Below are 25,457 nucleotides of genomic sequence, written 5' to 3'. Positions count from 1 at the left end.
GCAAACTAGAGGCAGACAGGTTCTAGAGATCTCTCCAGCATCTACCCCTCTGTTTACCCACCAATCCATCCATCCTCCCATCCATCCATCCTTCCATCCACTCATCTTTCCATCTGTCCATCCATTTATCTATCCATCCTTCCATCCATCCATCCCATCCCCCTATCCTCTCATCCATCCATCCATCCATCCATCCATCCATCCATCCTTCTATCAGTTCATCAACCTGTCAACACATTCATCTAGTCATTTTTTTCAATGCATCCAGCCAGCCAGAAAACACTCCTACCTCTTTGGAGGAGACAGTTCTCCACCACGTAGTTAATATTAAGGGCTCTGTATCAGAGCTATCCGGATTCTAATCCATAGACAAGAGACTTTACCTTTTTGAATCTGCCTCCTAACCACTAACACATTGTGTTTGGTATGCAGTAGAAGCTCAATAAACTGCAGCTGTTGTTATTGTCTTGGTACTATTATTTCAGAACCCTAAGAAGTGGGTGTGGAGTGTTATGACATTGGAGGTGAAGAAGCATGCATTTAGGGGTGAGCTCCTCAGCCTCTAAGAAACTTTATTTTGGTGTCTCCATGCCCTCACCCACTTCTCTCACTCCCTGAACTCAGTCTATGCAGTTATCAGCTTCCCAGGATCATCGACTTCCCTCTGGGCCAAATTGTGAAATCACTGGCTTCAGCTCCCTTCACTTATGTACCCTTTTCCTTTTCCCAGGTTCTACTTCTCTTGAAGTTCACAAAGCCCCCAAGTTTTCCCCCACTCCCATCTACTCCCAGAATATTGGAAGCACTCATTTATACTAGAATATGAAGGACTAATATGGACACAATTTTTTTTCTGGTTCCTTACCTCATTCTAACCCACTATCTAGAAAGTTCTGTGTTCAAAGATGGATCACCACCTTCAGTTAAAAAGATGGGCTCCAGTGGAGGGATTTCTGGCAAGCAGCTGAGGGGGCTCAAAAAAGTAAAGGTATCAGGTACCCCAAATCCCTGGGAAATGTTAAGTGCAGCTCTGTTAACTCATGTAACTGGTGTGACTCAGACCCTTTTTTTGGTCCCTGAGAGACTCTCCTGACTATGTCCATATTATAGGCAAGACAACAGAGGGTCAGAGCGGGGTCACCCTGGCAGGTCTCCAGTCTGAGACTCTCCTCATTGCCTCCTGAGGCCTCAGCCTCCCCCTGCCCAGACACTAAATAGGGAAGGGGCCCCTCCTTACCCCTGCAAGGTCCCTGCAGCTCAGACTTGAGAGGTCCTGTTCACGGGGCCCTCTGCTTTTGGCTGAGTCTAGTTACAGGCCAGCCTTATATAGCAGCTGGGTCGGAGCCCAGACCTAGAGAGGGAAACACCATGTAATTACAAGAGATCGGAATCCAGATGTGCTCTGCAAATTGGGCATTGAGCCCTAAAACCACAAATGTTTGCGGTTTGTGGCTAATTCTGAGAGCTATGTTCAGCCCCGGATGGTGTCACATGAGCTGAAGTTTATCAGCCCCTGGTCTAGGCACATTACTGGAGACTCCAGCTAGGCCCCCAGATGGGAGGACTAGAAACATCAACAGATGCATCTGGTTTTCAGCTCTAAGCCAGGCATTGCCTCCTCCAGATGGCCTGGGCAGCCAGAAGTCCCCCGGAACTGCATTCAGCATCAGGGTGACTGGGGTTCCAACTCAGCTCAACCCCCGACTCGCTGTGTGAACTTGGGCCAGCTGCTTTCCTCCTCTGTGCCTCTCATCATTTCCATCTATTAAATGCCTCACAGGACTGATTCGAAGATTCAGGGAGATGCATATAGGTCTGATTCTTCAAACTAGGGGCTGGTGAAGAAAACAAGTAGATGGACTTCTTTTGACCTGCAGAAGATTTTTCTCCCAATATTTCATTCTGAAATGTCCACACATATAGCAAAGTTGAAAGAATTGTACACTGAAGACCCACACACTTGTCACCTTACCCCCACCGGCTACATTTACCATTAACATGCTGTTACACTTGCTCCATCACATATTCATCCGTGCATCCAGTAATCTGTCTTCTTTAAAAATGTGTTTCAAATTAACGTGCAGAGAACTGTCCATTTCCTTTTAAACACTTCGAGTTGGATGTCAGTGTGACTGTTTTCTGTGGCTGTAAAGTTTACATACAGTGAAATGCACCAATGTTGAGTGTTTTATTTGTTGAATTTTGACAATTTTATCCAACCATGTAGCCCACACTCTTATCTCAGTATAGAACATTCCCATCACCCCAGAATGTTCCCTCCTGCCCGTTCCCAGTCAATGCCTCAGAGGGGCCACTACCCCTCCAACACCTGCTAGGACACATCCCAGGCGCCTTCCTTTGCCTCCAGGGTGGATCTGCTTCACATAGTCCTCCTCTCTGTACAGCCTGCTGCTCATTCCACCCCCTACCCCCACCCCATTCCCTGTCTCTGAGTCTTTGCATGTGCAATATTTGCCACTGAGTACCCTTCTCCAGACTCCATTGGTCATAATCATCCAGAAATGCCAACTGCTCTGGACAGCTTTCTGTGACAGCCTCAGCCCTGACCCTTCCTCTGGACCACCCAGGGCCCTCTGCAGCCCACAGGAGGTGGTGTTGCTCTGGGCAAACCAGGCCTGTACCCCACTCCCAGCCAGCATGGGTGCAGATGCCAGTGTAAGGAATGAATGAACACGTGCTCTCACTCTCCACTGGTTGAGGAGCTCTCCGAGTCCTGGATTCCCACCCCCCACCCCCTGCCAGGGTCCTGCCTCCGTGTTTCCATGTGTTTCATTGATGCCACCTCCTCCTTGCCCCCACCAGGAGCTCTTCGGGGGTGAGGAGGCACTTCTATCTCCCCATCAAGGCCTGCTCTCAAGTCGAGCTGAGAATGAGTATGTTTCCCTGAATTCTGCACGGAGATTGCTTCCTGCTCCCTCCCTGGACACAGTGGGGGCATGGAGTCCTGCCAAGTTCATTGTCATCACTGGCCTCTGGGCCAGCCCCACTCTGGGACTCAGTTTCCTCATTTAGAGCGGGTGCATCAATAACCAGGCTCTGGAGCTAGAGGCTGGATTCGAATTCTGCTTCCACTTCTCTCCAAGCCTCTGTTTCTTTGGTTTTGGGATGGTGACTGGAATGGGTCCACCTCAGAAGGGTGTTGTGAGGATTAAGGGACTTAATCACAGAGAACAGGACCCAACACATGGGAGGTAATGATCCACAGGTGGCATTTTTGTTTTCATCACCCGGGTCCCTGCTGGTTCCTCATGGCAGCAAATCTGAGAAAGCCTCAAGCAGTGTGAGGAGGGGCATAAGCCCCAGCCCTGAGCTACCTTATCATTTGTGGGGTCTGCAAGGGCTCTAGGGCAGGGACCTCGAGAGCCACACATACCTGTGTGCCCCCTATGTCCTCTCTGCTCTCTCCACCCTGGACAACCCCTCTCTGGTGCATCAGCCGGGCCAGCTGAGAAATACACATAACTGCCCTTCCCTCAGTGGGTTTGTGGGATTTTGCAGCAGGTGTCTGGAGTGTGCCCAAAGCCTCAAAGGGGCTCAGTAAACAGCAGCCCCCCTTTTGGCTCCGCATTGTCTGGCATTTAGTGTGATATAAATGCTTGTTAAATACATATATTTCCTTTTAAAATTGAAATACAATGCAAGAGTGGCACACTGGGTGCTCCCCCGTCCCCACAGGGACCAGTGTACCCTATAAACTGTAGAGGGCAGTGCACCCAGGAAGGTGATTGGCTACTGCCAGTCACCTGAGGCTCCGTGCCCTCCTTGGTCCTCAGGCCAGGCCCTGGTGGCCATGAGTCTGGCTTGTCCCCTGGAGCCTCAATAGGATTAAGTACAACTTTGGCGCCAGGGAGATCACCTGGGATTAGTGTCCAAAAGGCACCTTTGTCTGTAGCTGAAGCAACCAGCCCCCAGGAGGTGACTCATCCAAAGGTGACTCAGTCACACAGGGGGCCACGTGGAGGGCTCGTGCCGGGGGCTGAGGAACCAGGAAACAGAACCAGTTCCGCTACTGCCCCTCCTTCAACCAGGTCTGTCTCATGAACTGTCAGCTGCAGGGGGTGCAAGGGGGCTGCCCATGGAGGGGCCTCTCTGCACATCTTATTTCATCCCCCTGCTCTAAGTGCAGAGGTGCAGAGCCTGGGCTCTGGAGTCAGGGGGCCTGGGTTCAAATCCTGCCTGGCCTTGTCGCTTCCTAGCTGTGTGGCCGGAGGCCACTTAACCTCTCTGTGCCTCAGGCTCCTCAACTATAGATTGAGGATAAAAACAATTCCTAGAAAGCAGGGTTGATTCAAGGAGTCAAAAACATAATGTATCTAAAGCACTTGGAACATGAAACATATAATAAATGGAGCGCATATTAACTTTTACAGCATAGCAAGGAAAAGCCCAAGTTTTTCAGATCAGAAGGATCTGGTTCAAATCCCGGCTCTACCACTTAGGCGCTGGCCCGTTCCATTTCTCCGAGGTTCAGTTTCTTCCTATGTAAAATAGAGCAGTCACACCCACTGATTATGGTCGCTGTGAAAATTAACTAAGGTAAGGAGTGTTAAGCATGTAACACAAGACTGATATACAGCAAGCGCTCAGTGGAGGTAAGCTGCTTTCGGGGCTACTCTCTGAAGCCTCAGGACTCACCTGGATGAAGCAGATACTGTCCCAGACCTTGCAGCCCTCCTGGTCAAGTGGGAAAACGGGACCAAGGAGTAACAGTCCAGTGTGACGGGCACAATAATGGGCCCTGCCCATGGCACAGAGAGGCTGAAGGCTGCAGAGCCCTGCTATGGAGGGCCGGCAAGTTTGTCAGGCACACCTGGGGAGGGGTGATGCTCCCGGAAGAGGGAAGAGCCATGTGAGGGCCTGGCTACACGTCATGCGCATTTACCATGTGCCAGGCACTCTTCCCTGTGCTCCAGAAAGATTTGCTCATGTAATCCTCAAACGACCTGTGAGTGAGTCCTAGAGTGTTCCCATTTCACAGATGAGGAGCCTGAGGCCCAGAGGTCACTCCATGCCTTCTCCATGTTCCCAGGGGAATTGGCTGAGGCCAGGTCATGGGCAGCTTTGAATGCCAAGCTGGGATCTGGGACGCTTTCCTGCTGGCAGTGAGAATCCAGACGATGGCAGGCTGTCAGCGGTGGTGAGATGGTCAAATGAGGTCAAGGAAGGGCTGGAGGAGGATGGGATAGGAGGGCGGAGGGAGGGAGCAGATGAAGTGTGGGAAGAAGGCAGAGCCACGTAGCTAGCATGAGCTCACCATCCTCAGTGCTGGGTAACCCTCGAAATCTTATCACTCTCATCCCCAAGTTACTGATGAAGAAATCGAGAGTCAAAGAGATTGAATGACTTGCCCAAAGCCATGTGGCTAATGGGCAGCTGGGATGGGATATGAACAGAGAGCTGACTTGGGCCACTCACTTAACCCCTGCCTCGTGGGAGTTGCAAGACAAGGGGAGTGAGAAAAGGGTCAAGGATAAATCCCAACATGTCACTTAGCACTGGGCATGGCATCCATGCCAATATGGGCCGACAACTGTAGGGTGAGTGGATGTGGTGGAGAGGGAGGAAGAAAGGGAAAGGAGGTGGGAGGGTGGATGGATGGGTGGTCACAGGGTCATTCTTATTAATGCACAAACATTCAGATGGGCTCCAATTCTCCTGTCTCCCCAAATCCTGAGCCACTCCCCAAAACTTCTTTGGTACCTCTTCATTCAAGCCTACCCAGCAGTGCCAGCTTGAGGCCATTCCCCAGAACCCACCCAGGAAGCCCAACCTGAGCAGCGGGGAAGAGCCCAGGACCAACTCTGCCGCGGTGTGGTCTTGGGCCAGCCAGGCCCCTCTCTGGCATCAGTTTCCCCATCCACACTGTAAGGATTCGGTGTAGTTTGTTCTGAGACCTATCCTAAGGGAAGTCTACCACTGCTGTGCAGCCAGTAGGGATCCCTCTGGGGGCAGGACCAGGTCATCCTTGCGTCCAGGAATGCTGGCTCCTTTTCTCCCAGAAAAATTCCTATTCACCCTTCAGCTCAGAATCACTTCTGAGAAGTGTCCCAAAGTCAGACAGAGATGGACAGACACGGAATCAGACAGACTCAGGGACAAAGTGAAAGACACAGTTACTTAGAGGTGGCACTTGGGTGGCTCAGTCAGTTACACATCTGCTTTTGGCTCTGGTCATGATCCTGGGGTCCTGGGATCAAGCCCTGTATCAGCTCCCTGCTCAGCAGGGAGCCTGCTTCTCCCTCTCCTCCCCTCTTGCACTCTCTCTTGCTATCTCTGTTCTATCTCTCAAATAAATAAATAAAATTTAGAAAGAAAGAAAGAGAAAAATAAAGAAGAAAGAAAAATTGAGAGAGTGAAGGGAAGTGGAGGCCAGGGGAGGGGGACACGAGGAGCCCAAGGCAGAGGTGAAGGAAGATAGGACAAGACACAGGGGCTTCCCAGGCCAACCAGGTAAGTTTGGGAGGCAAAGTTATAATGACCAAGCCTCACGTCCGTCACCCTCCAGGAGGCCTGGCCTGGAGCTGGCAAGGGTTCGAGAAACAGAGGCCCCTGTGTGCCTGAGGAACAAACCAGGCGGGAGGTGCTGAGATAGAGGAGTGCTTTATTGAAAGCTCAGAACTCTCCACTGAGACCAAAGCACTCTTCGCAGCGGAGTCCTGTGGCCAGCAGTCCCCACCCCAGACTGGGGGCAGAGCGCCTGGGTGGTCCTGGGTGGATAAGGGACACTAACACTGTCACCAACACAGGCTAGAGGCTGGGAGGGAGACTGAGACAGGTGGGCAGGTGCACAGACTCTGGTCCTCAACAGGGAGGGCGGGTGGCCATGCTCAGCTTCAGGATGCCACGGTCAGCACGATGGCATTCTGCAAAGGAGCAACGGTTCTCCGTTAGCCCGTCCATGGCACCCTCCACTCCTGCTGCCATCTCTAATCCTCCTGCCACCCCCTGGCCCCATGCCCTGGGGTTAGCACGAACCTGGAACCCAGCAGGGACTCGTTAACTGAATGAAGGAACAAGTGAGTGGCTGACAAATGAATGACACCCAGTGTGGGAGGGGTCACTGACTTCCCAACCCGAGTCAGGAGACCAAGTTCAAGTGCCACTTCTCATGCTAATTTACTGTGTGCCCTTGGGCCAGAAATCTGACCTCCTTCATCCCTGAGCGTCCAATGAGAAACATAGGTCCCTGCTCTGCCCACCTCCCGGAGCCAGTCTAAGACTCAAAATGGTACCCAACAGAAAAGGATCATGGGACCGTGTTGATATTCAGTAAGAAAAAGCGTCACGATCCATGAGCCATGCCTGTTGCAGGCGCAGGATAAAGGAGAGACGGGACCTGGATTTGCTACCCCTGGGCCAGGGGAGCTGTGACTCTGTGAGTGAATCAGAGATCCCATCCTATAGGTCAGACATGTGCCTGCAATTCAACAGGACAGGACGCGGTGATCGACTGGCAATGTCTGCCCTGGGAGAATGAGGAAGGGGTTCTAGCCCATGTGGTCTGTTTGCCATTCCCAGGTGAAGCAACTTATAATGCCCTGAGCAACTTAGGGAACGATGCAGGGACAGGCAGGGCATTCCCCTTAGGGTGATCCTAAGGCTTATCTAGGCTATACCTGTGGGGGAAGCTCACCTCGATGATCTCCAGGGCTGCATTGGCAAAATTGACGTTGAGAACCTTCGGCAGGGGAATTCCAACATCCAGGTTCACTGTGAGAAGGAAATGGTTGAGAGCAAAGGTATATGGGGGCTGGGACCAGTTTCCTTGAGTCAGCCAGCCATTTCTCTTCTTGAGGACTCAGTTTCCCTTATTGGCAGACTCCTACTCATCCTACTAAACCCAAACAAAATTGGTCCTTTTCTGTACTGTCATCAGTGGCTCCCCTCAGGTTCTGTCAGTGTGAGGTCCTGTCAGTTCTTTGCACACTCTGAGTCATCTACATTCTAATCATTTGTTTATATGACTATCTCCCTCTGGATTGTGAGCTTGAGGACAAGGACACTGGTCAGACAGCTTTTGGAGCCCAGGGTCTGGTGTGATGGAGATGCTAACCAATGTGGTTTGAATGGAAACACCAGTGCTTCAGTTTCTACGTCTTAGAAATGGACATCAACCCCTCTCTAGCCTCAGTGTCTCTATCAGAACACTGGACAGTCCTGAGTTCGGACACTCCCTGTTTCCAAGAAGGTAGCAAAGTCCATCAATACCATTGAGCTTCGGCACGTATGCCACCCGGATTACTTGACTGAGCCATTCTTCTAAACGGGATGCCTGCAACAGAGCACGGAGAAGGCTGGGAGGTGTGGCTTCACGGGGAGCAGCAGGGAATCCAGAGGTCCAGCTGCTGAGCCTCCCCCAACCAAGCCTGAGGACACAGTTCCTGGTGGGCACAGGGCCCCCTGGGGGGGCTGTTCATCAATGATCCCAAAGGACACTCTGATTTAGGACAGCTTCATGCAGGCCTCATGAACTTGGAAGAGTTGCCTTCCTAGAGAAAGGTGCAGTGTCTGAGAAAGAGCAGAAAACATGCACAGCTCCAGTAGAACTTTGATTCCTCTCCATTCAGGGACCCTTAGAATGTTCTAGAATCTAGAGACCATGTGGGGCTCCAGACTCAGAATTCTGAGAAGCAGGATATCAAGGGCTCTGTGGAGCTCCGAAATGTTAGAACTTTATGAGTTCAGGAATGTTATTACCTGTGTGAGGTTCCAGAATTTGGAGCCCTTGTGAAATTCTAAAGGCTTACAACTTTGTGAGGTTCCAAGACTTTGGAAGATCGTGAAATTCACTTTCCTAAGATGGTGACTATTTTACACACACATACACACACGCACACTTGCTATGAGGTTTGCCCACTCTGGCTTGTTGGGGCAGAGCCCACACTGAGGTCAGCCCGTGACTCTCCCTGCCTCTTGCCACCCCCCACTTGAAGACCCCCACCACTGGCCAGCTGCGCACCCTCCCAGGAACTTACATCAAAGGCGTGGGCAAAGGAGGAGGCCAGCTTGACACTGAGCCTGGTGGAGAGAAGAGAGAGATTGAGGGGACCCAGCCCCCTCCACACCACCTGCTGAGCACTGCTCTGCCCACCCCACTCCCAGCATGCCCCGCCCCTAGCTCTCCAGGAACAGGAAACAGGGTTACAGCCCCAACTCTGCCTCTCTTCAGCCTCAACTCAGGGCACTCAGTTTTTCCACCTGTATGGACCTGTAGGGATCTAACCTTCTTCTGAGATGACTGCTACCTCTGACTCTATGGCCCTGGAGCCTAAGTCTCACTCCCAAAGTTGTTTGGCCCTGGGCAAATGGCTGAACCTCCCTAAGAGGTGGCACCCCCATAGACTAAGCACTAGATACAGGGTTCTCTGCATCCAGCAGGCACGCACTCAAGCATCCATCCGCAACCCAGATACAGGGCCAGGGCCAGAGCATGGAGACACACCTCTACTTCCTGAAGGGCTAAGGCGTGAACTGCCACCAGGAAAGGGAAGCAAACCCAGGCAGGGGGCAAGGTTAGAAATGGGGTGGCAATGCGGCCTTGCAGGGAGGAGTGGCAACCTGATGGGCCTGCGGGGGACACTAGTATGGGGTCAGGTGAGCACTGGGTGCCTATGGCTCAGGACAGGCGGATCCCAGAGACCTCTGCGAAAGCCCCCACATCTAGGGGAGGGACAGGTGGGTCTCCAGGCTTCAGGCCATGGTGACATCACTGGGCCTGCAGAGTGGAGGCCCAGACCGCAGACCTGTTTCCAGGGACAACCTACTGTGCGAGCCTGAGCTTTGCATGGGTCAGGAAGGATTGTCATCGACATCACCATCTTGGGGTTTATGCTTATCATGGGGCTTAGTTACCACAGGGGTTGGAGAGATTAGAGAAATAACTAGTCCACAGGAATGACAAAGCATTTTACAGTTATCTCCGTGGCTAGTCTCTGGGGCTGATAACTCAGACATTTGGACTCTGTGTCCCAGCAGCAGGTTTATCTCCCAGGCCAGGTTTCAAGTACGGGCAGTGGAAGAAGCCTGCTCTGGATCCTGCTTCGCTGAGCCCCGGTTGTCTCATTTGTTAAATGGGCTAATACAGACCCCTCTCTGGCAGGTCCTGGAGGCAAGGATGTGGCTGGTAGAACAGGGGCAACTTAACTGATGCTCGGTGAATGGGTGGTGGTTCTAGTCTGTCCCTAATTCTTGTTCATAAGGACAAGGCCCGGGACCCCACCCACGTTACCGTTCCAGCGACAGTGAGAGGTGCAGCTTGGTAGCCGAGGGAGCCAGCTGGGCATTCAAAGTCAAAACCTGCACGGAGAAAAGCAGGAAGAGACTAGCCATGACCTGGCGGGTGGAGCTTGCAGACAGGTCCGCTTTAGCCAACAGAAGCAGAGTACCGAGGGCACCTCGGAATGTTGTATGAAAGGAAGTTCTGGGGCCCCTGGGAGCTTGGAGAAACCCTCAATCCAGCATACAGGGGGGCGAGGAAAGGCGTCCCCAGTGAGGTGACACCTGAGCAGAATCCTGAAAGATGAAGAGTTAGCCAAGGTGGGGAGGGGAGATAGCACTGCAGGTGCAGGTGGTGGGCCCTGCCCAGTGAAGGCGAAGAGGTGGGACCTGGTAGCCCTGAGTAGCTGAGGCTTGGGGAGAAGGAGGGGAAAAGCAGAGGGTGGAGGGCACTGAATACCAGGCAAAGATGCTTGATCCTGCGGGGCCAGAGCACAGAGCAAGCAGAGAAGGGATCTGCCTCCGACCAGCTACGTGTTTGGGAAAACCAGCAGAGGTGGAGGCCAGGAGCAAGCTGGAGGGTCATTGGAGAGATATCTGAGCAGGGGGTAGGGGGAGTCATTGGGGTGATATCTGGGCAGGGGGAGGGGGTGTCATTCCTGAGATCTGAGGAAAGCAGAGCAGACAGGACTTGGGCTGGGACAGATTTGTGATGATGGAGTGGGCAGGAGTCTAAGTGGGCACCTGGGCCTCAGCTCAGATGATGACAATGGGGGAAGGGGACTTCCTGTGTCGTGCCACACTGCCCAGCCTCCCACCCAGAAATCAGGGGGAAGGCACCTCCAACGCCCTGGACAGGGCGGCCCCTCTCAGAACCCCAGTGCCAGGCTCCCATTACCTCGGCCACTCACCGCATTCAGCTCAAAGAGGGCTTCATTGGTCCCTTTAGGGTGGTAGGACAGCACATGGATGTTAGCTGGGATAGAGATGGTGGCCTTCTTGTTCTGGAGTGTGACTGAGGGTGCTTCTTTCACCCGCATCGAGAGCAGGAGCTGCTGGCCTGGGGGCAAATTTCCCAGGGCCTGGAGAGAAGGAGGGGCAGGGCCTGGGCATGATGGCAGCTCCAATGCTCCAATAATAGAATCAGCCAGTCAACAAACACCCACTGAGCACCTAATGGGCACCAGGCACCATGCTGGGTGCTAAGGTTACCTGAACCAGACCATCCTGTTTATGGCCCCCTTCCCCTCCTCACCCCAGACTGACATTCAAGTTGGGAGATGTCAACCCATGAAACAACTGAATCAGGCTCCTGTCTCACTCACAGGCAAAATCCCCTGCAAGACCCATAGGCCCATGTGACCCATCCTCTGGCCTCCTCTTCATCTTCCCTGTACCACTGGCCCCTCATTCTCTCCAGACTCACTGGCCACTTTGCTGTTCCTCCAACCTCCTAGGCACACTCCCACCTCAGGGCCTTTGCACTTCCTGTTTCTGCAGCTGGCTGGAGATGTCTTCCCCAGATACTTGCGTGCTCCCCACCCTCTGCTCCTTCAGCCTACTGTTCAAATGTCACATCCTCAGTGAGGCCTTTGCAAAGCACCTTGTTGAAAAGCACCACCCTCCCTTCCTAATCTGCCTTCACCACCCCATCCTCTTCCACCTTCTGACGCTGTGTATATTCTACTTATTTATTTGTTCAATGTCTGTCACCCCTACCACGATGGCAGCTCCTGAAGCCCAGAGGCTTTGGCCTGCTTTTCATTTTTAGCTCCTTCTGCATTCCCAGCACCTAGTACAGGGCCTGGGACATAGTAGGTACTCAGTGAATAGTGCTGACTGAATGAATGAATCACACAATCAGAAGATTCCAAGTTTCACAATCATGTCATCATAGAACTGTAGAAGTGCTGGAAACCACAGAATCACAGAGGTTTAGAATCATTTGAAGGTTGGAACCTAGGGACCAATCCAGCCCTGACTCCCAAAGTTGCAGGGTTATAATGACAGGGAATCACCAGGTGCCATCCTTATGTGTCCACAGATTCTGAAGCCACAGAACTAGACTCAGAGCAGAGCCATGGGCTCTGACACTACAAGAACAAAGGCTTCTGCCTTTAGAGATAGGTCCAGCCTCCCCACGCTGGAGGGACATGGCCCGGCTCGCTGCAGGCATGGTCCCCGCTCTTGCCACCTCTGCCTTCTGCAAGTCCCTCTGCATCTTACAACTCCTGCTCTTGGAAGGTTCCTCTGCATGTCTGGCCCCATCTCCTCCTTTGCCTAAGACTCCTATGCCCTTTAGCCAAGGACTCCAAGAAGCAGAGGCCCCAACCATGCCCACTAAGGCTGATGTGAATCACCATCCTCAAAGTTTGCCTTTTGTGCCCCCAAAGTCAGCTGTCCCCTCCATCTTCCCCAGTAGAAATCCAGACCTTCTGGGCCTCATTCCAACCTCTACCAGAATCTGCTATTACATATGGACCTTGTAGTAGTCATTTCAACTTCAGTATGAATTCAGATTCCCATAGCTGGAAACTAGCTGGTCCAGCCCCTGCTGAACAGTCAGGAAAGCTGAAGCCAGGCCCTGGAGTCACATATTGATTTATGCCCACTAGTCAAACTTCCCTGAATCCTCTCCTTTCCCTTCCCTCCTCAAGACAAGCACCCAGAATCGTCTTCCTGGGGGCAGAGAAGTTCAAGACCAAGATGAAGTCAGGCAGGTGGAAGTCAGGAAGGAGGGGAAGAACAGCCACAGGACAAATGCCCAGCTGACTTATGGGCCGTTAAACTCTGATCCTTTCCTCTCCAAGAAAAATCTGTTGTCAGGAAAGTTTAAGTGTTAGTCATTTAAACTTTAGTGTGAATTTGGACTCAATATTCAATTGCAACTGTCTGGAGAGCTGTACTGAGGAAGATTCTGGAGTTCACTCAGGTTTATCAGGAAAGAGGGACAATGATCAAATCCCAGGAGAGGGTCACTCACTCACCTCAGGGACTAAAGACGCCAGGTCGGTAGTTGTCAATGGCACATTGCTGGGAACCTGGACCCCAGACCAAATGGGGTGTGGGGTGAACACAGAGATAGGACAGGAATTCTTCAGCATACACAAAGTAGTTTTGCCCACAGCCCCCCACCCCTGCCAATCACACACACACACACACACACACACACACACACACACACACATCCCTACAGACACTCATGTTCCTTCTCTGGGCCAATGATGAGTGTTTACCACTTGCCAGGCACGTGCTAAGAGTTTTGTGTGCCTTTGCCATTTCAGCATTACATTAGCTCAGAAAGGTGGGTGCTATGATGACTCCCATTGTCCATTGTACAGTTGGGAGACCTGATGTTCCTGCCCAAGGTCATAAGCTGGTGAGTTGTGCCTCAGGATTTGACCTGGGAAGGCTGACTCGAGAACTCTTAAACTACTCTGCCAGAACTTACAATCTGAAGGCCCAAGGATCTGATCCCAGGCATTTCTGCTCTTTACCCAAATAGTATTTTCAAAAGCTATGAATTTGCTTCCAGTATTTATGAATCAGGAAATTTCATACAAATTTGCCAGGCTCTAGCTAAAAATTTGGAAAACCTGGTCACACTGGGCCTGTACCCCATCCCCTTGGGGAAGCTAAGTGGCAGGTGCCAGAGAAATGGGGCACAGGCTCTCTGGTTCACTACAGTCCTATCAGGCCCACTTTCATCGATAATGACCCAGGCCCCCCAGCTCCGATGTTTGAGGTCTCTGCGCTACACATGTCCACTTTTCAGTGGGATATCCTATGTCACTTTTCGCACAGGATAAGCATACAAACACACATTCTCTCCTGGTCAGAGGATTCCCAGACACTCACCCAACACACGGTTATCACCCCATGGGGGTGTACTGAACCAGGACATGCTCACTGAGATCCCTTTCTCCTGACACACACACACATACATACCCACAGGCTGCTCAGACACACTCATTCTTTCACTCATAGTCTCTGCCTGGCCTTCCCTATCTCCTTCCTCCAGCTATAAGACATTGCCTCCCAGCCCACGGCCCTATTTCTACCTCCCATGGGCCTTCATAGTGCTCTCTGGACCCCACTATCAGGAAATGAGTGATCAACCCTTGCTGCTTGGGCCTGAGTGCAGGCAGAGGCCCCAGGTGGCTCAGACTCACTGCCTTTGGAAAGGGTGAGTCTAAGAAAAATGTCTCTGGGTGAGGCTCCTGGGGGGCTTCCAGGCATCAGTAAGGGTATGAGAAGGGCCAGAAAGGAAGGAGAGAGGTCCCAGAAGCTTTAGAACAAATATCTAAGCAACTTTAGGTATAGTCCAACCCTTGTTTTCTTCTCTCCAACTCAAATCTGCTCTTGAGAAAGCAGTGGAAATGTTAACCATTCATACTTCAGTATAAAATTGGACTCTGACTCCAGAAGGATTCATATGGTATGGGGATGGAAAACTAGCTACATTTCATATGCCAATTTTGGCTACTTGAAAGTAACTTCCTGGAGAGCCATATAGAGAAGCATTCAGAGGTCCCATTCGGATTTAGCCAAGGAGAAGGCCATTATTAATTAGGCATATCTGCCACAAGGACAAGAGTGGGCATATCTATGCTATAAACTTGTCCAACCCCCTCTAGTTAGAGAAGACGGCTAGTCAAGGCTGACCCCTGATGATGTGACTAGCTCATCACTAGCACTGTCAAGCCACAGTGGGACAGGGTGCCACACTTACCAGCTCGGGGGTGATGTCTATATCAAGGGCACCGTTAGTCTGCAGGAGCCCAAAGACAGTGTTGAAGAGGTACAGAGGCACAACCACCTGGGATGTGTGGTCTTCCTTGGGGGGCACTTTGATGGGTTTGGGGGGATTGGGTGGCTTGGGCGGCTTGGGAAAGTCGATGACGTCACCAGCTATGTTTTTCACAATGGGCTGTAGGAGAGGAGACAGCCTGGCTCATCCACCTTGCTTTGACCCAGCATCCCCTACCCAGCTGCTGCCAGCACCCCGCCCCACCCCCAGCTGTGGGCAGAGCCTTGGTGGGCACTCACGTTAATGTCCAACTCTATGTACTGGTTAGAGATAAGAGGCAGTGTGGCCAGAGTAAATTCCACGGACCCAAGAGCCCCCAGGGGCACCAGGCCTGCACAGGGAGGAGGGAGAAAGACCCCATGAGTCCAGCCCCCAGTAATAACAAGCCCACCTTCTATTTATCCAATACCTAGCATTCCACTAAGTATTCTCTTGGGCACTATAGTCGTTGCATTTTATAGATGAAGAAACTGAGGCTCAGACAGAGGAAGCCACCAGCCCAGGGTCACACAAGCCACAGAATGACAAAGCCAAGGTTTTTGTTTTCCAGAGCGGATTTCACTAACCACGACACTGCCCTGCCTCTCACATAACACCACTTATAGAGACATACGTGCCCCTAAGTTTTCTATCCTTATCTTGATTATATCTTTATATATTTTTCAAAGGCATCCATGTATCTATAGGCTCAGAGAGATTGGAGGCCACTGTGGGGGGGGGGGAGGGAGACTTTGGGTTCCTGACTTAAGCTCTGGGCCTCAGTCATCTAGTCTGTCCAGATAATATCTCATGCTTCTGACAGCGCCGGACACCCTGCCAGTGCTGGACAAGTGGCCCGTAGCCCCTCACAGGGGGAGACCTGGCTGGCTCCAAGCCTCCAGGCCCCGCGGAACCGGCCTCAGCCCAGAACCCCACCATTAGACCTCCTCCATGTGGCGGCCTCCTCAGTCTGAGGAGGAAGTGAAGGCCCCAGGATTCTGCACCTTCCTCTTCCCTTGGTACCCTCCCCCCACCACCACTGGGATAACGGGAGGGAGGGGGAAGGGGCAAGGAAGGGGGGCAGGGCCCCAGCTTACTCAGCGCGGTCCCCAGGAGCTCGTTTACCACGCCGAGCACACTGTCCACCATGGGGCACAGCTGTATCCAGAGGAGACAGGTGTTACAGGAAATAGAAGTGGCCCCAGCTGGTCACAGGGGACAGCCGCATTTTCTCTAAATCATTTGCTCTGTGGTCCTGGGGACCAAAGCAAGTCAGAGTGTGCAGCTGGATTGGAGGACATGCAGGTGGGAGGCAGAGCAGGGGCCGGAACTTGTTGTCAGAGAGCAGAGTGGATGGTGCAGAGGGCCAGTTATGTGGGCCCCTGAGAAAACCTCAAAGGATGTGCAGGGAATGGGGGAGGCACATTTCAGAGGCCAGAGGGGTGTGGGGACACAGCTCTCCCCTAGGGAGACAAAGGCAGCTGCCCCCTCCAAGGTCTCAGGCCCCTCCTGCTATCCAGGTGGGCACTGGGCAACCTAGAATTCAGACACAGAAAGGGGCAACCCCCTCTTCCACCCAGAGAGTCAGGCCTGAGCCACGTCCACTGTACACACTACACCACCGCACATTCACTGAAAACCCCTGGGCTATGAGGACACGTGGTCTGGCTTCCAGAATTCCGGGTCTGGGAGTCACAGAATATGAGTCCACGGAAGCAGGAAGCCCAGAGGGGACGCTGTCCAAACCTTCAGACCCTCAGCTGCTTCATTCTACTGCTGGGATAGAAGAAAGGTGACCTCTCCAAGGTCATAGCTGTTCTCAAAGAGACAAGAGAGGACTGCCTTTTCATTTACACTCAGGGCCCCCAACCCCAGGGCTTCTGGGGTCAGCTGTGTCACATAAATAAGAGGAGACCAGAGGGGCCCTGCCGGGTAGGAGGAACACCCAACTCCTCCCTTACCCGCGTGTAACCTGCAGGAACGAGGGACTGCAGCTGTGGTGGCTGACTGCACCAGGGGAGCCAGAAATTGGATTGTTATGAGAAACCTCCAATCTCTAAATGCTAGTAACTAACCCTGATTTTAAAACCTCTTTGAGTCACACAAATCCTGCCTTGAGTCAGTTGTCCTGGGGACCCTGGTTAGGGGCTGTGATTTAAGTCCACCCACTCCCCCTTGTTGAAATCCGCCGGAGATGGCCTGGGTTGGCCTCCTTGCTGCTGCTGCGAGCCTCCCTTCTCCCCCAGAGCTTCATTTCCAATCGGCTTCAAGCTCACAGCAGTTTTGCTAACCACGGGCTCCCTCAGGTATTCTTCACAAGGACTCACAATGGAGGTCCTGCCAGGACTGGGGGGCAGGAGGCCTGGCTGTCCTTTGCTGGCGGCAAGATCATCCCCTCACTGGCCTCCATGAAATGGGGCTTTGGACAGACCAGCTTTTCTCAGGTGTGCTTCATGTCCCCTGGAGGAACCCAGGACTCCTCCAGCAGGCCATGCACCAGTATCCTGGAGCAGCCTAATCACAACGTGTTTGACTCACGATGCATTAATACATATGCAGGCGGTTTCCTGGACATGTTTGCCAAGCCCAGAGCTCAGCATTCATTCAGTTTAAAACTGAGTGACTCTATTTTAATTCAAAGCTAAAGAAAAGTATCAAGTTACTAATCATACAGGAGGCAAAGACAGAGCAGGGGGCAAGAGAGGGACTTGGATTTGGGAGCCGGGGACTCAGGATCCGGAAGACTGGGGATGGATGGTGCCAGGCCTACAGACTGGCTGGCGGCACCCCAGACGCTGGTGGGCAGGCCAGGATGGGATTACCTAGTGGGCGTGCAAGGGAAGAACAGCCTAAGCCTACCTGGCGCCCAGATTTACTCAAAGCTGAGGAAGGAGAGACGGAAGGGAAGGGAGGGGCGGGCGTGCCTGGCCTGTGACCCACACACTCACCAGTCCTGGCAGCACCTTGAAGAGTGTCTGCTCCACGACCCCAAAGAGCGGAGCGGGCAGCAGCCTGTGCAGAGAGTGAAGTGTGAAGGCGTGGCCACCATGCAGGGTGGCCAACTGGGGTGACGGGCAGAGCAGTCACAGGGGGCTCTGGCTATCTCCCGTCTCCTCTCCTGGAGGAGGGGGTGGGGTTGACTCAGGCTCTGGAGACCCGGGTTTAAATCTTGGCTCTGCCTTGCTGTGGAAACCGGGGATGACCCCAATTTCCCCATCTGTCCAATGCCCACCTTAAAGAATTGTTGCTCGACGTGGACGGAATTAGAAGGAATAAGTCAATCAGAGAAAGACAGTTATATGATTTCACTCCTTGTGGAATTTAAGAAACAAGACAGGATCATAGGGGAAGGGAAGGGAAAATAAAATAAAATGAAATCAGAGAGGGAAACAAATCATGAGACACACTTAACTCTAGGAAGCAAACTGAAGGTTGCTGGAGGGTGGGCTAACTGGGTGATGGGCATTAAGGAGGGCATGTGATATAATGAGCACTGGGTGTTATATGCAACTGATGAGTCACTGATGTCTACCACTGAAATTAATAACACACTGTATGTTAATTGAATATAAATAAAATTAAAAAAAAATTGTTGCTGCCAGGATTCCACGGGACTGGTACACAGAACAGTGCCTGGCTTAGAGTGAGAGTTCAATAAACATCTGTTGAGTGAATGAATGAATATTTGCTGGATCAAGAAGGAGTCTTGAGGATGAGAAGTGAGTGTAGGTGGGCTCAGGCCTGTTTGGAGACTAGGGGAGTCTGGGGAGGAGGGATGGCAAGCACAGAACCACAGGACACCAACACCATCTGGTCTCTACTCTCTCCAAAGCCCCATCTAGCCCAAAGGAGCAGGATGGAGCCACCTGGATTTAAGGAGTCCAAAGACGGGCAGCCCAGGTGGTTCAGGGATTTAGCGCCGCCTTCAACCCAAGGCCTGATCCTGGAGACCTGGGATAGAGTCCCGCATTGGGTTCCCTGTGTGGAGCCTGCTTCTCCCTCTGCCTGTGTCTCTGCCTCTCTCTCTCTCTTTCTCTCTCTCTCTCTTTCTGTGCGTGTGTGTCTCATGAATAAATAAATAAAAATCTTAAAAAAAAAAAAAAAGGAGCCCAAAGACCCCCACCTGGAAACCCTGGAAAGCCCTTCTGGAGACAGGAGCAACCCTGGTTCGCTCTATTCCTGCGAGCTACCAGAGCTGTGTGATGACCCCTTACTGCTCAGAGCTACCCCACAAAGATGGGCTGGGGGTGTGGGGTTTGGCCTGGAGTGTAGAAACCAATGGGGAGATGCAAAGTGTAAGGCAGCAGAGGGGCAGGTGCCCCAGGGGGTGGGTGCAGAGCCCTGGGGAAAAGCCCTGGGTATGGGTCCAGAGAGCAGCCCATCTCCATCCTTGCCACAACCTGTGTGTGATCTTGGCAAGTCTAGTCTCTTGCCCTCTTTGGGCCTCAGCTGTCCCGCAGGAGTGATGGTTCAACACAAGTGTAGGGAGGGCCACTGTGTCCTGAACAGCTGGGGAAAGAGACGGATGGAAAAGTGCCAGAGCCTTCTGGACCATCAAATTTAGGTCCTCATTACAGATAGTGGCAATGGAGTCCAGACAGAGGCCAGGGTTCCTCGGGGGCGGAGCGGGGTCTCTGACGTGCCGAGCTGGGGAACTGGGACGGCCAGGGTGTGCTCTGGCGGGGGGGGCAGCTGGATCTCGGGCAGGCGGCGGCAGGGCAGAGAAGGGGGGCGCCCAGGAGCGGGGGGTGACTGCTATGGGCTGGGCCCGAGTCCCAGTCGCGGGTAGAACAGGCGGGACCCACCGCCGCTGGGTGAAGTCAGGCTCCGCCCAGCCGGCCCCTCCCGGGAGACGCCCCAGGGCGCATGCCCGAGATGGAAGCGCGCGCCTCCACACACACACACACACACACACACACACACACACACACACACACACACACCGGGACTCACCCCGAGAGCAGGCTGATGTGGCCCAGGAGCGTGCTGCAGCGCTTGAGGACGAGGATGGGCGTGCCCCGCGAGCTCACGCCCAGCGCCACCCGTGAAGACACGTTCACCTCTGCAGCCAGCTGCAGGAGGCCCCCCAGGGGGCTGCGAGACCCAGACCCGCGCTGGGCGCGTGGCCAGGCGGCCAGGCCCCCCTCCCCACCCCACCCCCGGGCTCAGGGGCCCTGAGGGGCGGGGCTGGGGCGGATGGGGGCGCCCCCGCGAGTGGGCTGGTCCCCATGCCTTCCTGTCACTCGCTGCCCCCTGCCCCAGGGGGCATGTTCCTGCATTGTCTTCCCCCACCCCGTCCAGTGAGCCCTGGGCTATGGGGCAGGGCTGTCTAGGGAGAGAGACAGACAGACAGACAGACATGGAAGTTCCTGGGGAGGATATTGGGGCGGGATCCAGGAAGGGACCAGTATGGAGAGGAAGTAGAGTGGGAGGAAATGGGGGTCGGGTCAGTGAAATGGGGGTGAGGAGGCAACAGAGTCCAGGTAGACTCTGGGAACAGTGGACTGGGCTGGGGAGCAGTCAGGTAGAGGTTCCCAGGGACATACTCACCCAGAGCCATGCAGGCCCACCTTGGTGTGCAGGCTCAGCTGCACCCCAAACCCAGGCAGCAGCTTCAGTGACACCTTCGGCAGTGTGAGTTCCTCAATCTTCAGGCTGGGATGGGCATCAAAGGGAGGGCCACTCACTCCCAGACCCCTCCACCCCCAGTGTCAGTCTCTTAGTACCTGGGCCATCTCAGACCAGGTGGTGCCTGGAGCCTCTCTGGGCTATGTCCCACATCCCATTTGTAACCCATAAAGCCAACTGAGGGCCCAGTTACTTTACCTCACTGGGCCTCAGTTTCTTCATCTGTAAAGCGGGCCGATATTGGTACCCACCTCAAATGTTGCAAATGGTACATGTGTTCAATAAAGGTAATATCCTCATTGGAGGCTCAGTGAATTAAAGTGTTCTCCCCACCCCACCCCCTTGGCCTCCGACCTGGTTCAGTCTCTGACCTGGATCTTTGTCTCCCCACTCCCACCCCCCAGACTCATGCACATGCAATTCAGCTGAGTTCTCAAATATAGCTCCCAACAGCTCATTGCTTTCTTTATCCTCTGGGCCTTTTTCCAGGCTGTTCCCTCTGTCTGGAATACTTTTCCCTTGACTTTCCTTCCATTCTGCATCCACCTTCGGCTAGCTGATTCCTCTTGGCTATCCAGATTGACCTTCCCCTGATTCACCATCAAGCATGGAATGGTTCCCACCCACCTGGGGCAGGCAGTAAGGCCTGTGATTAATGCCCACACACCTCCACCACCACTCTGGTTGGGTGAGCTTGGGCAGGTCCCTTCATAGCCGGGGGCCTCAATCTCACCTGTTGAATGCCATTGATAATAGTCCTACCTCTGGATTCCTTGGGATAATTAATTTACAGTGTTTAGCACAGTGCTAGTTACACAGAAAATCCTGACTAGGTGGTGATTAAGTTATAAATATTAGCTATTATGTAATTTCATTCATTCATTCAAAAAATGTTTTGAACACCCATTGTGTATCAAACACTATTAATGATATTGGGGACATGGCAATAAACAAACCAAACCAAAGTCCTACCCCTATAGGGTTTATAACCTAGCAGGGGAGGCAAGAAACAAACCAGTAAAACATATGGGGTGCAAGGGAATGAGACATCTTCTGAAGAACATGAAAGCAGGGGAGAGGACAAAGAGGGGCTGGTCAGAGCACAGTTCTTTGGAGTAGACACCCAAAGGAGATGAGAGGCAGCCAGGCAGATACCTGGATCAGCCCAGAGAGACTAAGCAACTTGCCCTAGCTCACACAGTGAGTAACTGGAGTCAACCCCATAACTGGAGCCCTCAACTATAGAAACATGCTGCCATTCCTGTGTTTCCTGATACACAGCGGGCTCATTATTTTCTGATTCAGGCTCTGGGCTTCTCATATCACCCCTACTGCCTGTCAACAAACTGAAGACAGTCAATCTCTTCTCACTTCCCTGGAGCAAAGAAAAGACTAGCCTTCTTGTAATGCTCAGAGTAGGTGGGCAGTTGAGAGGCCGCCCTATGAGAACTCACCCAGAAAGCTCTTCCACAACGTCAAAAACCCCTCCATAGCCCAGCAGGCCGCCTCCTCCGAGTAGTCCCCCAGAGCCCAGGAGGCCCTGGTTTACAGATGTGACTGTTCCCAGCACGTTCTGCAGAATGGGCCCCCCAACCAGCGAGTTCTGGATGGCTGCCGGGAGAGTTAAGGGAGGAAAGTTCATTTTATAGAAGAGGAAGTAGGGCCCAGAGAAAGGCAGATACTTGCCCAAAGTCACACAGCAAATCAGGTTTGGGGCCAAAAGTATGGAGAGCTCCTTGGTTCTGGGCCACCCTATGGCACCAAAAGAAAGGGCAGAAGCAAAGAAGGGAGCGCATAGCCACCAGCTCTTGACCAAGATGGGGGAGGTGACCTCTGCTCTTTCTGGGCACCCCTGGCCTGACTCTGCGGATTATGAGAAAGGCAAGACAGAAGGGTCCTCTTTGGGGAGGCTGGGGCAGGCCGGGCCAATTTCCTGGAGCATTTCCTGTCCACCACTGCCCTGCTCTACCCCTGAGACTGTCACCCCGAGCCGTTGGGCCCTAGAGCACCCGATGCCTAGTTGAGTCCTCCCTCCCTGGAAACAGGGGCAAAGACTCTGGCTCAGCCAGCACCCTCCTCTTCACCTCCTCCCTCCCTCTCAGCCCCATCCCTGAGGCAGACACAGCCCCCACAGGGCTGAAGTCCACCTCACCCAGTCCACCTCTCAGGAGGAGGTGAACTGATCACCCATGGGAGCCAGCAAGCAAACCTTTAGCCCTGGAGCTCTCTGAGTAGATGAGAACCGCAGCTTGTTTCCAGCGCTTCCTTAAAGCAGTCACCCTAGGCATATCAACGCGGATGTCTACGCAGCTGGACCCCTCACAGACTGCCCACCTCAGGCTCACCTTTGCCAAGCTCATCCTTGTCGATCCGGGCGAGCGTGCCCACCTTCTCAAGAAGCCCCTGGCAAGGGGTCACCAGGCCCCAGAGGAGAAGCAAGGACCACATGCCCAAAGTCATCGACGGCACACCTGTCAGGGGCAGAAGCAGGAACCCTGAGGCGTTCCTCATGCCCAAGACCCCGCCTGACCCCTGTGCCCCATCACCAGCCTGAGGCCTGCCCGCCTGCCTGGCCCGGCTCCGTCCAGCCTCACTCCCAGGACAGCAGTGGCTCACGTGCCTGACTTAAAAGTTTTAGTCCTCTGGATCCCCTCTGAACCTGGACCTGCTAGATCTCTGAAGGAGAGTGACAGAGGAGCCTTCCTTTCTGGGACAGCAGGATGGGAGTTTCGCTTCCTGACCCTGCTTTCCCATTGGCTCCTGAGGCCGTTTTAGAAGGTGTGGCTGATTGGAGACCCACTATTTAACATGTCCCATTTCCTTTCCCACTATCTTTCCATGTTGGAAGGAAGGAGATGGAAGGCAAGAACATTGCTAACTTACCAATTTCATAGGATGGAACTTATCTCTATGGAGTGACTGCCAAGACAGCTCACATACCCATCTAACCCCTCATGTAACCTCTACATAAATCCTGCTCCCCACTGCCCTTGGGATAGAACCTAAGCTTCTTGCCATTACCCACTAGATCCCTGCCTGCCTTTTCGACCTCCTTGGGCTTAAACATGCCAAGTCCCTTTCCACCTCAGGTCCTTTGCACATGCTGTTCTTTCCATGAGGAAGACTCTTTCCCTGGTTCTTTGCACAACTGACTCCTCATCTCAGGTTCTGAATAAATGTCACCAGCTTGAAAAGGCCTCCCTCCTTTCCTTTATCTAAAGAAGTTTGTTAGCTGCTAAACATCACTCAGAATATTTATTTTAAGGGGCTATGACAATTTACAAAATATATTATGTGTTTGTGTCCTTGCTTGCCATCTCTGTAAACTCCACGACGTCAGGGACTGTGTCTGGGGCCTCCATGCATGATTGTGTGCTGGATGGGTGCTTGCTGAGGGGGCCAGAGTGGGTGGAAATCCAGCTGCGCTTCAGTAGCCAACCATTTGGCTTGACACAGGATGTGTCTGCCCTGAGGGGCACTTTTCCTCACTTGCACAAAGGTACCTGTGGGTGCCATATGCACTATAGAATCTCAGCAGTATCTGTCTTCTTTCTCCAAAACTTGTCCCAGAGAGGCTCCCTGTAACCTTATGGAAGGGTTCCTAACAGAAGGAAACATTCCCACAATGGGAAACCAGTTGGTTTCTATGGCCTAAAGAAAAATGGGCACCCCTTAAGCCTTGTTCGTAGGACCGTTCTGTCCTCAGCCCACCCATCCCTGCCTTTGCCCCTGCCTGAGCCCCAATTTCCCATCTGTAAAATGGGCTTTTTCTCCCATCACCCTCCAGGTAGCCCTAGTGCCCTCTTCAGTACATTCTTTCTGTGCCCATTATTCAGATGGGACAGCAGGATGGTTGCAGGGTCAATAGTTAGGGACCAGAATAAGGCTGGGGCTGCCACAGGCTGCCTTACCCACACCTGCAGCTCCACGAGGGGTGGGTGGAGGTTCCCAGCCTCTTGCCGGTTCCTCCACCCTCTTGGGCCTGGGGGCAGCCCTTATATGTCCACAACGGCTCTGAGTACACAAAGGGGCACAGCAGCCAGAAATCCGTCAATGTGTTATGTCAGAAGCAAATTGTGGTTTTTCCTGTGGGCCTGGGCTAAGCCTTCCTTCTGGGGGGAGAGAGGAGGGAGAGTGGGTGGGGGCTGGGGTTAGTGCCCTGGGGGCGGGAGTGAAGGTGTGGGGCTGCAGAGGCAGCCACCTCCTCCCAGAGCTGGGGACAGGATGGGGCATTCACCTATGGAGTCTCCCTCCAGGGTTCCCCAAGGGCCACCCTGATGATGCAGAATCTGTCCTGCCTCCCACCTAGTCCAGGGAGAGAAGAAAGGAAGACCCTCTGCCACCCTATCCCCGGCCTGGCAAGGAAAGGGCCATGGAGATGGCCATGGGTCCTGGAGAGAGGAACTCTGAGCACCAACTCCACCCCCCACCTCCCAAGACCCAGTGTCCCCCAGGCTCCAGAACAGGTTCTCCCCTTCCTGAGGCTGGTGCCAATGATGGTGAAGAGAAGTTCATTCTTTCATCCATCATCCGTCCATCCATCCATCCATTCATCCACCCATCCATCCATTCATACATTATTTCACACACCCTTCAGCAGGTGTTCTTGGAGTACCTATTATTTGTTAGGTGTTGGGGATACAGCAATAAACAGAAGGAACAAACCCCCACCCCAAAGGAGATGATCAATAGAACTATAGTGCAATTTTACATGCTCTAGTAGCCACATTTTAAAAAAAAAAAAGGTAAAAAGAAACAAGTGAATTCACTTTAATGATACAGTTTATTTAACCCAATATATCCA

The 25,457-nt window shown here is 52.9% G+C and overlaps 2 protein-coding genes across 3 annotated transcripts in view; both read right to left on the bottom strand.

Moving 5' to 3' along the window:
* Positions 1 to 1,349, bottom strand: part of BPIFB4 (BPI fold containing family B member 4) — a 28,435-nt gene extending 27,086 nt beyond the window's left edge. The window contains exon 1 of one of the 2 annotated variants that reach the window (XM_072800581.1): positions 1,238 to 1,349. The gene's annotated coding sequence lies outside the window, so the exon portion shown is untranslated. The remainder of the gene's footprint in view (positions 1 to 1,237) is intronic. The other variant, XM_072800582.1, reaches the window with a different exon arrangement.
* Positions 1,350 to 6,638: 5,289 nt separating this feature from the next.
* Positions 6,639 to 23,113, bottom strand: BPIFB3 (BPI fold containing family B member 3). The gene is made up of 15 exons (XM_072799757.1): positions 22,999 to 23,113; positions 22,108 to 22,264; positions 20,576 to 20,680; positions 19,979 to 20,119; positions 17,974 to 18,037; positions 16,123 to 16,183; positions 15,286 to 15,377; positions 14,969 to 15,166; positions 13,224 to 13,277; positions 11,148 to 11,318; positions 10,250 to 10,317; positions 8,997 to 9,039; positions 8,230 to 8,293; positions 7,655 to 7,731; positions 6,639 to 6,884 (listed from the first exon to the last, which is right to left on the bottom strand). Exons 1-15 carry the CDS (start codon positions 23,111 to 23,113, stop codon positions 6,855 to 6,857), a joined length of 1,440 nt encoding a protein of 479 aa, XP_072655858.1. The 3' UTR covers positions 6,639 to 6,854.
* Between the last annotated feature and the right edge of the window lie 2,344 nt (positions 23,114 to 25,457).

The sequence above is a fragment of the Canis lupus genome, chromosome 26 (genome assembly GCF_048164855.1).
Source record: "Canis lupus baileyi chromosome 26, mCanLup2.hap1, whole genome shotgun sequence".
NCBI lineage: Eukaryota > Metazoa > Chordata > Mammalia > Carnivora > Canidae > Canis > Canis lupus.
The sequence above is the reverse complement of the archived record's forward strand: the minus strand, read 5'-3'. Positions and strand labels throughout refer to the sequence as shown.

Bases quoted from the DNA above. Each gene is read 5' to 3' on its own strand.
- BPIFB3 (XM_072799757.1), bottom strand. From the start codon at position 23,113: ATGACTTTGGGCATGTGGTCCTTGCTTCTCCTCTGGGGCCTGGTGACC. The intron at 15,378-16,122 runs GTAAGCTGGGGC...CTCCCTGTGCAG, and splicing joins GCTCCTGGGGACCGCGCTGA to GCCTGGTGCCCCTGGGGGCT. The intron at 11,319-13,223 runs GTGAGTGAGTGA...CCTTCTCTCCAG, and splicing joins TGGCGTCTTTAGTCCCTGAG to GCCCTGGGAAATTTGCCCCC.